The sequence below is a fragment of the Rhinoraja longicauda genome, chromosome 16 (assembly GCF_053455715.1).
Source record: "Rhinoraja longicauda isolate Sanriku21f chromosome 16, sRhiLon1.1, whole genome shotgun sequence".
NCBI classification, from domain to species: Eukaryota; Metazoa; Chordata; class Chondrichthyes; order Rajiformes; family Arhynchobatidae; genus Rhinoraja; species Rhinoraja longicauda.
In genome coordinates this window covers 14,821,031-14,839,245 of record NC_135968.1, presented here as the reverse complement: position 1 = coordinate 14,839,245, position 18,215 = coordinate 14,821,031, and the positions used below count along the sequence as shown (strand labels likewise).

General features: G+C 39.6%; 1 protein-coding gene across 2 annotated transcripts in view; it reads right to left on the bottom strand.

Annotated features, from left to right (window-relative positions):
- The window catches only part of mypn (myopalladin), a 123,271-nt gene that overhangs the window by 53,220 nt on the left and 51,836 nt on the right, over window positions 1-18,215 (bottom strand). For both annotated transcript variants that reach the window (XM_078412775.1, XM_078412776.1), the window contains exons 4-8: window positions 15,165-15,216; window positions 13,390-13,516; window positions 11,504-11,575; window positions 5,546-5,687; window positions 871-894 (exon numbers count right to left, since the gene is read on the bottom strand). In XM_078412775.1, coding sequence (XP_078268901.1) covers window positions 871-894; window positions 5,546-5,687; window positions 11,504-11,575; window positions 13,390-13,516; window positions 15,165-15,216 — 417 coding nt within the window. The remainder of the gene's footprint in view (window positions 1-870; window positions 895-5,545; window positions 5,688-11,503; window positions 11,576-13,389; window positions 13,517-15,164; window positions 15,217-18,215) is intronic.

The following is an 18,215-nucleotide window of genomic DNA, read 5'->3' as shown; positions in this document are numbered from 1 at the left end:
AGGATGAGAGGGGATCTTATCGAAACATATAAGATTATTAAGGGGTTGGACACGTTAGAGGCAGGAAACATGTTCCCAATGTTGGGGGAGTCCAGAACCAGGGGCCACAGTTTAAGAATAAGGGGTAGGCCATTTAGAACGGAGATAAGGAAACACTTTTTCAGTCAGAGAGTTGTAAATCTGTGGAATGCTCTGCCTCAGAAGGCAGTGGAGGCCAATTCTCTGAATGCATTCAAGAGGGAGCTAGATAGAGCTCTTAAGGATAGCGGAGTCAGGGGGTATGGGGAGAAGGCAGGAACGGGGTACTGATTGAGAATGATCAGCCATGATCACATTGAATAGTGGTGCTGGCTCGAAGGGCCGAATGGCCTACTCCTGCACCTATTGTCTATTGCACTTCCACAAGTGCTGTGACTGACTGACCTTCAGACAACGTGAAATGCATTATGGAAATGCATTTCCCTACTTTGACTTCTTTCCCAGTTCCAAAAACATTTGAATTCAGCCAATAATGTTGGGAGACTCACTTCCACATCACCAAACTGGACTTTAATTGGGATTTAGGCTACAACTACCGCGTAACTGTAGCACCACTGTGCACCAATTATCATTACCAACCTCTTAAAAGCAACTGTGACATAATAGATGGTATCAGTCTTCCAACAGTTCCAGTAAATATTAATATGAATGTCTTATAACATTTTGGTTTTGTTATATTTACTTTTCCTTTCACACTGTTGTAAAACCAAATTACAGAAACTGAATACAAAAGTCATTGATATCATGCTTCACCTACAAAAAATATTAACAGCGACAAGTCTTGCTAATTTTATCTGGGTACCCAATCCATGAAAATATAGAAACACTCACCTGACTCACTCGTTGATCTTGGCTCTACATAAATAAAAACAAATAGGAAAAGACAACATATATGTTCATTAGGACAACTATTTTTGTTTTACTTAAGCATTTACATAGAACATAGAACACACAACACAAGAGCAGGCCCTTTGACTCACAATGTCTGTGCCAAGCACGATGCCATCACTTAACTACCTGCATATAACCTATATCCCTCCATTCCCTGCATTTCCATATGTTTATCCAATGTCACTAACGTATCTGCTTCAACCACTACCCCCTGGAGCGCGTACCAGTCACTCACCACCCTCTGTGTAAAAGAATTGCCCTGCACATCTCTTTAAACTTTGCCACTCTCACCGCAAATCTATGCCCTCAAGTATTCGATTTATTTCCAAACTGGAAAAAAAAAAGATTCTGACTATTTACCTCATCTCTGTCTCTCATAATTTCATATACTTCTATCAGCTCTACCCGCAACCTTCAGTGTTCCAGAGAAAACAACCCAAGTCTGTCCAACCTCTCCCTGTACCTAATACGGCTGGCACAGTGGTGCAGAGGTAGAATTGCGGCCTAACAGCACCAGAGACCCGGGTTCAATCCTGATCCTGTCTGTATGGAATTTTTTACGTTCCGTATGACCACGTGGGTGTTCTCTGGGTGCTCCAGTTTCCTCCCACATTCCAAACACATGTAGGTTTGTATTTTAATTGGCTTCCATAAATTGTCCCTAGTTTGTAGGATAAAACAAGTATATGGTGATTAATGGTCGTCGCGGACTCAGTGAGACGAAGGGCCTGCTTCCGTGCTGTATCTCTGAACTAAACTAAAACCTCCTACTCCCAGCATCAATTTGGTAAAACTCCTTTGCACCCTCTACAAAGCCTCCCTACCCGTCCTGCAATGAGGCAAACAGAACTGCACACAATACTCCAAATGCGGCCTAACCAAAGTCCTATAAAGCTGCATCATGGCTTACTGACTCTTGTACTAAATGCCCCGACCTGTGAAGGCAAGCATTTCATATGCCTTCTCTACCACTTTATCTATTGTGTTGCCACTTTCAGGGTGTAATGAACTTGGATCCGATGATTCCTCTGTGCATCAATGCCATTAAGGGTCATGCCATTAACTGTATATTTTCCCCTTCCGTTTGACCCCCCCAAAGTGCAACACCTCACATTTGCTCGGATTAAACTCCATCTGCCATTTCTACACCCATTTCTGTAACTGATCTATACCCCACTGTATACTTTGACAGCCTTCCTCACAGTCCACGACCCCAGGAATTTTGGTGTTATCTGCAAACTTACTAACCAACCTACCTATGTTTCCATCCAAGTCATTTATGTACATCACAAACAGCAGAGGTCCCAGCACAGATCCCTGCAGAACTCCACTGGTCACAGACCTCCAGCCTGAAGATTGTTCTTCCACTATAACCCTCTGTCCTCTATCAGTAAACCTGTTCTGAATCCATATGGCCAAGCCACTATTAATGCCATGCATCTTAATCTTCTGGATCAGCCTACCATGAGTGACTTTATCAAATGCTTTACTGAAATCCATATACACAACATTCACCACCCTACCCTCATCGATCACCTTCATCGCCTCCTCAAAACTCCGCCACCTCAATTTAATGAATCATTATTTAAAGATTAAAACATAAATGCAGTTCAATCTACCCAAGATTTGGGAATAATTTTAACGTTAGAAAACAAAAAAAAAATGTTTAACTCTTGTGGAGATAACATACTTTCAAATATTTAGAATCAGTGCCCAGGAAACCTCTTTTGGCCTTGTTCATAGCACGTCAGCAGATTTTGTTTGCAGTAATTTTACTGCCCAAAGTTACAATTCTGCAAGCAGTCATTCCCTTTTAGAGCAACAACTCTAATTATAGTAAAGAGCAACAGCCTCAGCTCATTTGGAGATTATTGCAGAATTCAATAATTTGAAATTGTTTACCTGGTCGGGATCAGCATAAAAGTGAATGCTTTATTCTTTATATTCTTTTGCATTTTCGTTGTGATTGCCTCAAACTCTTGCAGAAAATAATTTGATTAGAACATAATTTGCTACCATCTTTTTTTTAACCAAACTACACTGTCTGCAAATCTGCAGCTGAAGCAAATAATTATGCAAGGATAGTGTTAACTGTTCTTAGTTATAAAGACTAAATTCCCAAAAAAACAAACATTGATTTATTGGAGTGGGAATGTTTTCGTAAAGGTCCTTCAAACTCTGAAAAATTGTTAGACACAGTAAGATCATATTTAATGGCCACTGCATCCAGACACATAAATGTAATGAATTCTGAGAGTTAGAATCAACTCCATAAATATATATATCTGAAATAGTGACAGAGGCAGATTCAATATTAACTCTCTAAAGGGATTTGGATGTGAAAATATTTTTTTCAAGGCTATGGGGAAAGAGGAGCATGTAATTAATTAAAAAGGTAAAACTATCATCGCATGACTGATTATTTGTCGCAGTTGTGCACTTGCTTGTACAATTTGGTCATAAAAATAGAAGCAACTAAATGGCATAAACAGGTATGATGGGTTGAATGACTTCTTTTAGTGGTGCATCGCTCTATGAATGGCATTTAAAAACCACAGTTTATTTTGTAAATGACAGCTATTTTATTTCATCAGAAGCCCTAACTTTCTGTACAATTTGGAAGCTCCAAGTTTGTACTAGTTATTTTTCTAGCTGCACATTTTCACTGGTGAGTTCCCAACGTTTACACTGGGGAATCTCCTCTTCTGGACCCTACATCTGTCATTCAGTAAACATTTTCCTTCTTTTCCAGTCGGAAAGCTGTCAGACCAATTGTACAAAAAGCTTTAAACTGCCTGCTGGCCTGCAGCATTTACTGGTGAACCCAATTACTTGTTCAGTATCAGAAGTGAGAAGTCTTACATTGTCAGGTGACATCCTCTGCCAATTATCCAAGCTCCACGGAAATCTTTTGGAACACCTTTTACAAGGATGTTGCCAGGACTCGAGGGTCTGAGCTATAGGGAGAGGTTGAGTAGGCTTGGACTCTATTCCTTGGAGCGCAGGAGGATGATGGGTGATCTTATGGAGGTGTATAAAATCATGAGAGGAATAGATCAGGTAGATGCACAGAGTCTCTTGCCCAGAGTAAGGGAATTGAGGACCAGGGGACATAGGTTTAAGGTTTAGGGGAAAAGATTTAATAGGAATCTGAGGAGTAACTTTTTTTACACAAAGGGTGGTGGGTATATAGAACAAGCTGCCAGAGGAGGTAGTTGAGGTAGTTGGAGGGATATGGGCCAAACGCAGGCAGGTAAGACGAGTGTAAATGGGACATGTTGGTCAGTGTGGGCAAATTAGGCCAAAGGGCCTGTTTCCATTGTGTGATTCTATGACTTTATGACTATAATTGATGGATCTGCAATCAGATCAGGTACACATGGAAGACTTCTGTCTCTGTTCACTAAAGGACAATAGTGAAGAAGACGGACTTTGCAATCTACTACTTTCAGTTATTGATACAAAATTATTTTTAATTCCAGAGTTTTCTGTAAGTATTTTCATTCAAATTCCAAAGCTACCATCGATGGAATTTGAATCTGTGTCTCTGAGTTATTGTTCCTGAATTCTAGCTGCATGACCACATTACCATATTTTCCGACTAATGTCTTGAAACCAGCTGCAAATTTGCCCCGTTCATTCAACCTGGCTGGTGAGGCAATGACTTTGAATGAAGAATGGAAACAGGCCCTTCAACCCAACTCATCCATGTTGACTGAGATGCCTGATCTAAACTTGTCCCTGACTGAAGAGTACGGGCTTTGCCTTGACTTCTCTATTCACACTCTTAGGTTCACTCAGCTCTCATACAAAGTAAGTCATTTTAATACTAATACTACCTAATACTGATGCTGAAAATATCACTATTCGTAAGCTGAAAGGACATGCTTGCTCGCAACATAAACTTGCCACTTAGTTGGCCTTTGGTTTGTCTGCAGGATCACCTGTATAGTAATGATCTGCTGAAGTAACTCAGCGGGACCGGCCTCGAGTACTGGATCCATATTGATTCAAGCAATGACTCACAGTGACAGGTGAACTGGCATCTGTCGCTGAGCATAACTTGAACTAGTAATACATACACATAAATCTGGGATGTACTTGCAAGGAAGTGCCTAAAAACTTTGGAACTGCCAGTCACATTGGTCTATTGCCACATATACCCAATTCCAGGTCGTTAATATGTATCAAAAGTGTCAGCAGTTCTATTTCTGCTCTCCATGTGACACCATCACATATTTATCTCCAGTTTGAAAAACATCCATTCAGCCATGTTCTCTGCTTTCTGCCTCTTGGCCAATTTTGTATCCACACAAACATTCTCCTTTTAACTCCTGGTTGTCAAATGTCTTGTGAAGATTAATTGACACATCACCTACACTGCTTTCATCAAACTTTTTTATTGCTTCATCAAAGAACATTAGACCAAATAAAATCCACTCCACCAAAGCTTCCAACTTATTATCCACAATACATCACCAATGTAAACTTGAGAACAAAAAACATTAATTCAGTTCATAAGTTTGCCACAAAGCTCGGAAATTAATTAAAAAAGATTCCAGAAAATGTTGACTTGGTACATTGATTAGTCGCTGCTATGATAAACAACACATACTTTTCTGCAGGATTCGGAAATCAGGAGAATCTTCAATTAAAGTTTCTTCTCTGTACCATTCTATTTTCGGGAAAGGTACTCCTTTTATTCTGCATTCCAATACAACCAGTTGTCCCTCTATTGACGTCACATCTTGCAGTGGCTGCAAATCATGTAAACGTTAATTTATCAGTCTAAATATGTTCTTGGCGAGGTATCTAGATTCTTGATTTACCAAGAGTTCTAAATGTGTCCCAGATATCTTACTTTATAAAACATTTCACTGATTGCAATTGCAAGCAGCTGTGAGCATCACATACATCAACATATTGCAACAACTTAAATGCAGGCAAAGTTAATGCAGTTTCTGATACAGACAAATATAGATTGATGAATGAAAGGAGATGTGCCCAGTTGATGGTAAGATGATAAGCAGTTGCAAGGTGAATAAATACAGTAAAATAAATGACAAAGTATAGAAGTTGGGAGGTCATGTTACAGTTGGACATGATATTGGTGAGGCCACATTTGGAGTATTGTGTTCAGTTTTGGTCACCCTGTTATAGGAAAGATTGTATGCTGAAAAGGGTGCAGATAAAACTTATGAGGATGTTGCTAGGACTTGAGCTATAGGCAGAGGTAGAGCAAGCTAGGACTTTATTCCTTGGAGAGCAGGAGGAAGAGGGGTGATCGTATTGAGGTGTATAAGATAAGGTGAGGAATAGATAGGGTAAATGCTGCCTTTTACTCTGAGGAAGGGAATCAAAAACCATAGGACACAGGTTTAAGGTGAGGTGGGGGGGGGGGTGGGGGGGGGGTGGGGGGGGGGGGTGGGGGGGGGGTGGGGGGGTGGGGGGGGGTAGGGGGTGGGGGGGTGGGGGGGGAGATTTAATAGGAACCTGAAGGATAACTTTTTTTTACACAAAGGATGGTGGTTATATGGAAGGTAGTTGAGGCAGGTACTATCACAATGTTTAAAATACATTTTGGCAGGTACATGGATAAGATAGGTTGAGAAGGATATGGGCAGGTGGGACTCGCATTGATGAGGCATGTTGGTTGGCGTGTGCAAGTTGGGCCGAAGGGCCTGTTTCCACACTGTATGACTCTAAATTATATATCTCTAGTTGGACAAATATACAGTACAGACATTTCTTACACTGAATTTTTCAGCTTTCACCATTTTTAACAATTTTGCTATTTCTGCAATATTTACTGAAGCAAAATTTCTACTGATCCTTTGATACCATCACCTCAGATCTTGAATACCCATACGACAAAATAATTTGCTGCATCCAGTCCAAATGTTGAGATTTTTACCCATATAGTCCATACAGCAACATAGGACTCTCCACCCATTCAATAGAATCAGTCATGTATTTATGTGATACATCATTGTAATGTATCTAAGTTTATTAAATTTGCAAATCTGGGTGGGAACGTGGGGTGTGGCAAGAATGCAAAGAGCCTTGTAGAGATATAGATGGATAGGTTAATGGGTGAACACAGTACAGATGGAACGGATGAAAATATGCAAGTGCATCCTCTTATTACAAAAAAATATTTTAAATCATGGAGAATTTTTAAAGAGAGATGGAAAGGAGACGGTGTTCCGATCAACTCAAGTGTTCTTTACATAAATCTCCAAAAAATAACGTGCAAATAAAACGTGCAAATTAGAAAGCCAGCAGTTCGTGCTGCGACTGCACAGTTCCAGCAACTTTGGTTTGGTCATGATATTTGATGCTCTGGTTGCTGCTCATATTCCAAAGAAATTCTCATAATTTAATGGGTTATGATAAATTTCCCCAGGTTGATAAGAGCATCAGAGGAATTTGGTGGGTATGAGATGGAGAACAGGTTAAAAGGTAAATAAGTGCAGAACTGGAACTGATGGTTATGCTTTGCAAGTTGGCAGAGGCACAATAGCCAATGGACTCCTGCTATGTTATAAATAAATGAGAAATATGAGATGATATTGCAATAGAATTTAAGTGCAAGAGTGCATGTTGTCCTAGTGAGATTGCATCTGAAATATCATGTCTCCTTATGACTGGAGGGGTGTGATAGGAGGGGTGTAATGAAGGTTCTTTGGATTGATTCCTGGCTTGAAGTGTTTGTTCTTTGAGAAGGGATTAAACACACTAGACCTGTTCTTCATTGAGTTTAGAAGAGTGAGAGATGATCCAACTGAAACAGAAAATACTTAAGGGGCTTGACAATGTGGATGTAAAGATGTTTTCCTTTGGAGAGGGTGTTGAGGAACATGAGCCATAGCCTTAAATTAAGGAGTCAGCAATTTAGAACAAAGATGAATCATAATTTCTTCACACAAGGCAGTGAATCTTTCAAACTCACGACACAACAGGAAGACACAAGAGACTGCAGATGCTGCAACCTTGAGCAAAAAGCAAATTGCTGGAGGAACTCGAAAATAGACACAAAAAGCTGGAGTAACTCAGCGGGTCAGGCAGCATCTCTGGAGAAACGGAATATATGTGAGGTTTCGGGTTGAGACCTTTCTGCAGATTGAGAGTCGGAGAAAGGGAAACGAGATATAGATGGTGAAATAGAGAGATATAGAACAAATGAATGAAAGATATGCAAAATTAATGATGATCAAGGAAATGGTTTATCATTGGCTGTGGGCTTGGTGATAACTAGTTATGCAGACACTGAAACACAACAGAACGACAGTGAAACTAGTACAATGACTAGGGTGGGAGAGGGACAGAGAGAGAGGAGATGTAAGGGTCACTTGTAATTAGAGAAATCAATAACATACCACTGGATTGTAAGCTGACCAAGCGAAATGTGAGGTGCTGTTCCTCCAATTTGCATTTGGCCTCACTCTTACAATGGAGGAGGCCCAGGACAGAAAGGTCAGTATAGGAATGGGGAAGGGAGTTAAAGTGTTTGGCAACTGTGAGATCACATAGACCAAGGTGGACAGTTAAGGTGTTCAGCGAAACACATCGCCTGGTCTACGCTTGGCCTCGCGGATATATAGAAGTCCACACCCAGAATAACGGATACAGTAGATGAGTTTGGAGGAGGTGCAGGTGAACCTCTCCCTAACCTGAAAGGAGTGTCAGGGTCCCTGGGCAGAGTTGAGGGAGAAGGTATGGGGACCTGTGTTGCATCTCCCACATATGGTCACAGACTCTTGCATTAACTGACTTAGAAAATCTTAATTTGCTCCCCAGAAAGTTGTAGATGGTCCATCTATACCCTTGTTGATTGGACCCGGAGGCATGAACAATTTTCCTATTTCTAAGAGGTACACAGGCATGTTACCCTGCTTTGATCCTCTGTCCATAAGCCCCTGCAGCACACCTAATGGAACCAGCCACAGAGGTATCCCTGGCAAAGAGGTTATAATTGAAGGGCGCATGAGTGTTCATAGTTTTCTGACTGATTAATTAATTCCTCAAAGTTTCAATATATCACACTTCTGAAGGCAGTATAAACAGGAGAGAGCCCTCGATCCTGAATGGGTAGTGACATAGTTCTCTATTTAAGCCATGACAGGTAGTGTTATATTCAAGCCGTGGGTTCACTGCTCCAAGAAATTTTAAAAAAGGCATGAAAGGATTCAAGATCATTGTCTACAATCCACAAATACACAAATGTTATTTTCAAACACTTTTCAATGCATCACATTCCCTCCCTGCATTTGCCAACAGTTTCTAAAAATCAATATTTGTCACAAACACTCAACGTTTCATCTCATTTAGCACAGTTGCAAATCACATCTCCTAATCTGCAAAACTACCAGGTATTCAACAAATGCAGGTATCACAAAATGCTGGAGTAACTCAGCGGGTCAGGCAGCATCTCAGGAGAGAAGGAATGGGTGACGTTTCGAGTCGGGACCTTTCTTCAGTCTGAAGATGGGTCTCGACTCGAAACGTCACCCATTCCTTCTCTCCTGAGGTGCTGCCTGACCCGCTGAGTTACTCCAGCATTCTGTGATACCTTCGATTTGTACCAGCATCTGGAGTTATTTTCCTACGCAACACAAAAGGCATTTCATTAAATCATTCTGTGTGGCATAAACTGACAAATTTCCTTTTTAGTGTTACACACAATTAAAGACAGCAGGAGCAGCTAAGTCAAGGATAGTTAACACCAGCATCTCCGAACATTGTGGAGAAGACGATGTATTAGCTAATATTAGGAAACTTGTACTGACAATTTTGAAAATGACAGGATTCTTCCACCTACTTACCTTACATCATGATTTTCCCTCATCCCACATTCTTTTGGGCCTCTAAAATTTCGATGCCGGATGCATACACAACTTCCTCACCACAACCTTGCTCAGGTTCTTTTCCACTTTCAGACACCAGCCATCCCAGCCAGGCAGTGGCAGAAAGCATTCATAATAAAGAGCCATTATCAGTTAAATTCACACTTATGTAGATACTCTTAAGGTCAATGAAACTTATTGCACAAATTTGCCTGTCCTGATCATAGTTTCTTAAATCTCTATATGATGTATGGCTGCATTATAAAGGTCTTGTAGTTATAATCAAGCTCTATTGACCAACAAAGCCTCCTGAAAAATGGACCTATTTTACATTGCAAAATTTGCTGCAGGATTCTTCGGCCATATTGGTGCATACTCACCAGCAAGTTTAACAATCAAATTACCCCAGAAAATTATCTGCACTATATGCCCAGCATTAAACATCACCAGCAATCTCTCTGACAGTGTTCGCAGATATAATGGCATCAGTAATCACCAGCCCCAGAGCAGTGCCAGTGAGCTCCCCTTGTTATGCTACTGTTTCAGGAACGGCAGGTGTTAGGGTTGAATTTTCTGTGTTAGCAACACTTTTTCAGACTCTGATGTCAGGAAGTAACCATTGAAGGGACTTAGAGAGGACAAACTGAAGTTTAATGGCAAGGATTAGTAAAGAACAAGTACATTCACATTCTACATTGGTGGGGCATGCAGTGGGGGACAAGGCTTCTGAAGAACAATGGACACAGGGGATAGCTTCCTTATGTAATGGTAGAAAGCTGCTGGACAGATCACTGTAAATGCATGAATGTCCACCGTGAACACCTGTATTCTTGAGAGCCATCCATTGTGAATGACAAAGGAATTGCACGCTGACGCAATACTTTATTTTTACTTCTGCACTGCAGCAATAAACAGTAATCTGTGCTGTGCCTCAGGAGAAAACCTCTGGAGATGAGGGTGACTGACATTGAGAACAATGCATGCACTGGTCTAAGTTTGTATTCAAGATTTTTAGTGGCCATGGATGTGAGTGGGATTACCTTGTTGAAGGTTAACCTTCACCGGATATTGCTACTGCAGAAAGTGGTCATAGAACATAGGACAGTTCTACGATCATCAGTTGAAAAACGAGTAGAAACAAAACTCCACCAAGTGATGTTTTATTAAAGACCTTGTTCATTTCATCGTATCTAGGTACACATGACAATAATAAACCTAAACCAATACAAATTCTTTATAGGCAATCCTAATGACCTATAAAAAAAATATGACAGGCATAGATTGGGTGGACAATCAGAACCGTTTTTGCAGGGTGGAATTGTCCAACACTAGAGGGCATAGCGAAAGGTTGAGAGGGTGAATGTTTAATGGGGATGTGTGGAGCAAGTTGTTTTGCATGGAGAGTAGTGTGGCCTGGACTGCCAGGGACTGTAGTGGAGATGGATACGATAGTGGCATTTAAGAGGCTTTTAGATGGGGCCATGGAAGTGTAGGGAATAGTGGGATATGGATCACACTAGGCAAGTGAGATCAGTTTAACTTCGCGTCATGTTTGGCACAAATATTGGTGTGGACTCTCTCAAAAACGTGCAAAAATTTAGGATTAAATTTAAAGCCACCTTAGCACATTTTTTTCTCTGTGCCATGCTAGTTATTCTTGAACCCTACATATGAATTTCTAGGTAATTATCTGCAAACAATAAACAATTTCTATCAACCAGCAATACCTTTGTGAAAACTGGAGCAGCCATAAGGGGAAGCCCATCTAATCCTTGGAGGAATTTCGTCGGGCTTTGTATCTGTGAATAGAATAATGGTGTCCAGTGTCAGGAAAAGAACAAGCAGAGGTCAAAACAAAAAAAATGAAATTATTCCCTCTGGATTTACAAGAGTATGTATCCAAGAACAGAATGGATAGTTTAAGACAATGAAACGCAATTTCTGGAAATACTCAGCAGATCCGGAAACATTTATGGAATAATACACAACGTTCTGGAGGAACTCAGCAGGTCAGGCAGCATCTTTGGAGAGAATAAATGGAGACCTTTTGGGTTGGGACCCTTCTTCAGATATGAAATGTCGTCCATCCGTTCCTTCCATAGTTGCTGCCTGACCAGCTGAATTATTCCAGGACTTTGTGCTTTACACAAGATTCCAGCATCTGCAGCATCAACATTTATAGAAACTGAGGAAAAGTTCATGAATAGGTTGACGACCTCCTGTAAATGGTGGAAATAGTTAGAAATAAATACATTTTAATATGCAGAGAAGGAGGGTATTAGGGGCAGGAACAGGGTGAAAGAAATAATAAGACAGAAGTTCTATAGTAGGGTAGAAGGAAAGAAAGAGCACCCAAGGTAACTCATGTGTGAGCATTTCCAACATTATTCTGTTCTTAATTCGCACTATTTTATTTTTGTGGACTTGTTAGCATTTCAGGATCATTACAAGTACTTTCCCCCTTTGAACATGCTTTAGCATTCCATCCAATAGATCCAGAAAAATGTATTGATCCATGCTTCTACTGAATGCTTCTACGATGATTTTTCTTCCTGAGCTTCCTTCAGGGATATTTCAAAAGAACTAAAAAAAAGACCTGCAGCAGCCCAATCTCAGATTCCTTCTTCTGTTGCGTGCATGTTCCTGAAGGCAATGGATGCATTGATTGACCCTATTGAATTCCAATAAAGGATAGACACTTTGCTTTGTGCTGATGCCAGCAGACCATGCAACAATTTTTTCAGTTGTGCTTTAAAACAATGTTTTTTCATTTCATTATTGCCAATGGCAATTTTACATATACTGCCACAAATGTGCAACCCCAGTTAAAATTAATTTAAGTAATAAGAAAAAACCCATTATGTCAATCATAAAATCGAGGAAGAATTGCCATCCCTCCTCGACTAGAACATTTAGGAAATGGCTGTTCAATGCCATTTGTGAGCAAATTAGATCAAAATTGAATGAGAGGTGTCAAAAATGTCAAAGATCACAAATCTTTTTTAATGAGAAAGAAATAGAAATAAATATATATGAATAATCAATTATTTTCAAACAAATATTTTAAATGTATCCTATTGTCTATTTACTTAAATAGACAATTTACTTAAATAGCATTTTATATTTAAAGAAAATTTAAGTAAAGAGACAAGAGTAGGCCATTCAGCCCTTCGAGCCAACACCACCATTCACTGTAATCATGGCTGATCATCCACAATCTGTACCCCGTTCCTGCCTTCTCCCCATATCCCTTGACTCCGCTTTCTTTAAGAGCTCTATCTAACTCTCTCTTGAAAGCATCCAGAGAATTGCCCCCCACTGCCTTCTGAGGCAGAGAATTCCACAGATTCACAACTCTCTGAATGAAAAAGTTTTTCCTCATCTCTGTTCTAAATGGCCTACCCCTTATTCTTAAACTGTGGCCCCTGGTTCTGGAATACTAGACAGTTTTTAAGACCATCAGACAACATGAAGATAAATCAGGAAAACTGAACCTGGGACAACAGCTCCAGAGTTAATACTGAAGTAGGTGTGAGGGGAAAAAATCTAACATGCTTGCTGTGAACTAATTGACTCCAAGTAAATACTGAAAACAAGACAGATCTAATAATACCTGTTGTATAGGTTGCACTTCAGACTGGACACCTGGGCAACGTAACTGATGATGTTCTGAGTGAGTATTTAGAGGATTGTGAGGGGGCGTTGGATCCACAACCGCAATGGGAGTATCATCCTGGACCCTAAAAATTAAAAAAATGGTTAAATACAAGACAGACCACCATTTTGATTTTCATATTTTTTTACTTATACAATGCTAGGTTTAAAAACTGAAGAGTAATAAAAACAATTTTTTTATACATCACACATAATTAGCTGGGGTGAAATAATAATAAGATGGAGTTTATTAATAATAATGAAGTGTTGTCTTTCATCATTCAATGATTTTAATCTAGATTACAACTGTTCAATGGAACTTTTTTATGTTACAGTGATACATGACATCGGTGAGGCCACATCTGGAGCATTATGTTCAGTTTTGATCACCCTGCAACTGGATCCTTGACTTCCTCATCAACAGACCACAACTTGTAAGAATTGGCAGCAACATTTCCTCCTCAATAACCATCAACACAGGAGCACCCCAAGTCTATGTGCTCAGCCCCCTGCTGTACTCACTCTATACTAATGACTGTGTAGCAGGACACAGTTCCAACTTCTTTTTCAAATTCGCCGATGACACCACCGTTGTTGGATGAATTACGGATGACGATGAGTAAAAGTACAAGATCAAGAGAAGAATAGATAGGGTAAATACACAGAACCTTTTACCCAGAGTAGGGGAATCAAGAACTAGAGCACACAGTCAAGTTAAGAGTCAAGAGTGTTTTATTGTCATATGTCCCAGATAGAACAATGAAATTCTTACTTGCTGAACACATAGGTTTATGAGTGGAGAAAGATTTAACAGAAATCTGAGGGGCAACTTTTTTACACAAAGGGTGGTGGGTGTATGAGACGAGCTGCCAGAGGAAGTAGTTGAGGCAAGTACTTTCACAATGTTTAAAAAACATTTGGACAGGTACATGAATAGGATTGGTTTAGAAGGATATGGGCCAAACACAAGCAGGTGGGACTAGTGTCTTGAACCAAAGACTCACTTACCACTCAATGCAGCACTTCCTTCTCTTCCAACATGGCCGTCTAACATTTCCTCAGTAATATTTCCTAAAAATATAGTGATCAGTTTCCTCTAAAATGTTGACAAAATCCAGATTAATTTCATGCCTTCATTGTTTCAGAAGCCTCGGATTGCTTGTTCAACATGATAAGCAGAGATTGCTCCAATTCAATAGAGTGAAGACCAAAGCCATTGACTTCAGCCCCTACCACAATCTCCTTCCATTGCCTGCCTTCTGTCTGAGGCCAAACCAAACCTTTGGGCAATTTAGTGTCATATTTGATATTGATGTACATGTCGGACCACAATTTCATGCCATTATTCAAACCAATTATTTCAATATATATATTATCATTTGACTCCACTCTGGCCTCACTCTTTTGTTGATGAAACCATGTCTTTATCACCTAACCTTCACCATTCCAATGCTAGCCTCTCTCTCCTTCTTCCAAAATGGAGGTCAATCCCAGGGACACTTGAAGACACTTGCTGCTGATCGCCTAATTTGCAGCAAGTTCCATTCACCAGGCTTTTAGCCATCTATCCTAATATCTCCTTTATGTACCTCAATGGTAAATCTTCTTTGAAGATATTCCTGTCATATACTTTGCATGATCCAGTGCTGCATTGTTTCTAAATTATTTGAAGATCAACAAAATAAGCCAGAAACTGAAAACCATCAACTGTGACTGTGTTCTTATTGTACTTACTGGCTTATTTCTTCCTTTGTAGAGTCATGTTCAGATTCAGATGAAGTGAGCCCTGTACAATAGATAAAGATTTAGGCAAATGTCTGTATTTAATAAATATTTCCCAGAGCAGGACCATTCATTAATAAAACCAGAATATTGTGCAATTAAAAACGTAAATAAGAGAGTAGTTGATCAAGCTGCAACAAACTTCCAAAAGAAACAAAGGGATAAAGATTATTTCAGACCTCTGAGCACCATGAAATAGTGCAGGGAGACATTCCAAGATGGATGATTAATAGTGATATTCAGGGCTGATTTTAAGGAGTCAATTGAAATGCCTGTCTCCACCACACATCTCCAGACAGCTCATTGGTGATGAGGGGCGATTGCCAGTCACTGCAATGTTTTCAGTCACCTGCAGATAATTGCTGGGAATGAAAGCAAATATCATGCACTTGTAGTGCCACTGAGAAGAGCTGTAGAGTCCAAAGGAGTACTCCTGTTCTTCTAGAAGGCTTATGAAAACTTAACAACCTTGCTGGGACCTGCTTGCATCTCCTTCTGGAAATGCTGAATAGAGCAGAGCGAGGGCCTGAGCTATAGGGAGAGGTTGAGCAGGCTTGGACATTATTCCTTGGAGTGCAGGAGTATGAGGGGTGATCACATAGAGGTGTATAAGATCATGAGAGCATTAGAATGGGTAAATGCATGGAGTCTTTTACCCAGAGTAGGGGAATCAAGAATCAGAGGATATAGGTTTAAGATAGGGCAGAAAGATTTAATAGGAACCTGAGGGGCAACTTTTTTACACAAAGGTTGCAAGGTATGTGGAATGAGCTGCGAGAGGAGGTAGTTGAGGCAGATACTATCATAACGTTCAAAAAACATTTGGACGTACATGGATAGGGTAGGATAGGTTTCGAGGTATATGAGCCAAATGCAGGCAGGTGGAACTAATGTAGATGGAGCATGTTGGTCGGCATGGGCAAATTGTGCCAAATGGCCTGTTTCCATGCTGTGTAACTGCATGACTCTATCTGTCTTCCTTCTTTGCAACTCAATTAAATTAAAAGCCCACAGACATGTTGAATATCCATAATTGCATTTGGAAAGGCCCAACACCTTTTTAGGACAAGACCAAAACTTAATTTATAGCATTGAATTAAAATGACACTTTGGAAACAAATAGTGAGGTTCGACATATGCTAGAAGAACAACATCTCATCTGCTGTCCGGGAATTTTGTTAGCACTTGGATTCAGCAATGAATTCTCCAACTTCAGGCAAATCATTATCCATGATCATTTGTATGTTTCTCGCCTCAGAATCAAACAGTATACAGCACGGAAACGTGCCACGTGGCCTACTATATCCATGCTGACCAGGGAGGACCCATCCATGAATAATCCCATCTTCCAGTACTAGTTTAACTAGTCTTCCATGCCCAGGTGATTTAAATGCTCATCCAAACACTTCTTAATGCTGTCAAAGACTACTTTGAATTGTACTGTACTTTGTTTAATGCTGTATCCTTCTTAATCACAGAGTACAAAGACACGGAAATGGTGATGACAAGTTATCAGGTGGGTTATGGATAATAATCAATCATCCTGGCTTCACCATGATGCTTTTAAAGTATGGATGTCATAGATATAATGCTGAACTATCAGGAATATTCCAGCTTTGTAACGAAGACATCCATATTACTTTTGGGTAAATTGTCTTCTCACACATTGTCTCTTGATCAATCTGAGATGTTTTTAAAGCTATACTTGGTGCTTTGAAATGTATTTTTGTCGCAATCTCCAAATACATTTTTGTGATCTTGCTCTGCTGCATATCAACTTTTAAATCCTTAATCTATAACATATCGTTCAAAATAAAATGTTCTCAAGCATCCAGGCTATTGTTACAGATTTTGTCCTGCTACTTATGAAATTTGCCAACTCATCTTAGTTTTAATATCACTTTTATGAGGTAATCTATATGGTTTAGCTAGAAGTCAAGCTTTAGTTCATAGTTCATGTATTAGTTGATAGGTGAGTATTAGTATATCAAAAATAATTAAAGCCTGTTCCTTGGTCAGGACCAACTCTGAGTATGGTTAAAATGCAATTTTGTTATTTTCACTTTTGCGTTGACATCCTGTCCAAATCTCACCCTTAGATAATTACACACTTAATGTAAGTTTGGTAAAGATACAAAACTTGGTGGCAGTATGGGTTGTGAGGAGGTTGCAGAGAGCTTTGGGTAGATTATGGACAGGACAAGAGAATAATTGAGGAAGGACTGACAGAATATAATGTGAATAATTGGAAGGTCATCCATTTTGCTAGAAAAAAATACCGAAATGGTGATAGATTGGAACATGCTAATGTTTAAAAAGATCTAAGTTTACGATACACAAATCATTGAAATAGCAAGCCATAAGGAAGCCAAAATTTGTATGTTGATCTACAATTGTGTAGCATTCTGTAATACAGATAGTTCTGCTCTCATGTCATAGATGTGTTCCAAAGAAACCTTGTGTTATAGAAAATCACATGGAAAAACAATTGTGTCAATGGAGAAAAATGGTTTTGGGGCTAGAGTGTTTCAGGCTCGCGATAACAAAATTATTTTTCCGTGTGGGATTTTCAGAAATAAAGGGCTTTTTAATAATTTTAAGTTTAGCTTTGTTATTGCAAGCTAAAAATACTAAAGGCATTGTTTAATTGAGTATGATTGCATAATTGTCAGTAGAAGCGATCACTTGTCATTTTCAATGGCCTCCTGCAATGAAGGTAGCTGCTGTTTTCTTAAGAGCCAAACATATCTTATTACTGCGGGAAGTCTACTTGGAAATTTGTTTCTCTGCTTGCAATTTCCAACATAACCTTTGAGTGCTTATTGAGTTTCCGGCCAAAGTCGTATTATAACCAACTCGACCGCGTAATGTAAAGTGTTGCCTAATTCATCAGTCATGTTATACTGGGAAATAAGCCTAACCAGCTGACTATTTTTTCAGTGGAAGTGTATTTTGGAAACAATAATCACAACTCCACAAGTTTTAAGATAGTTATGAAGAAGG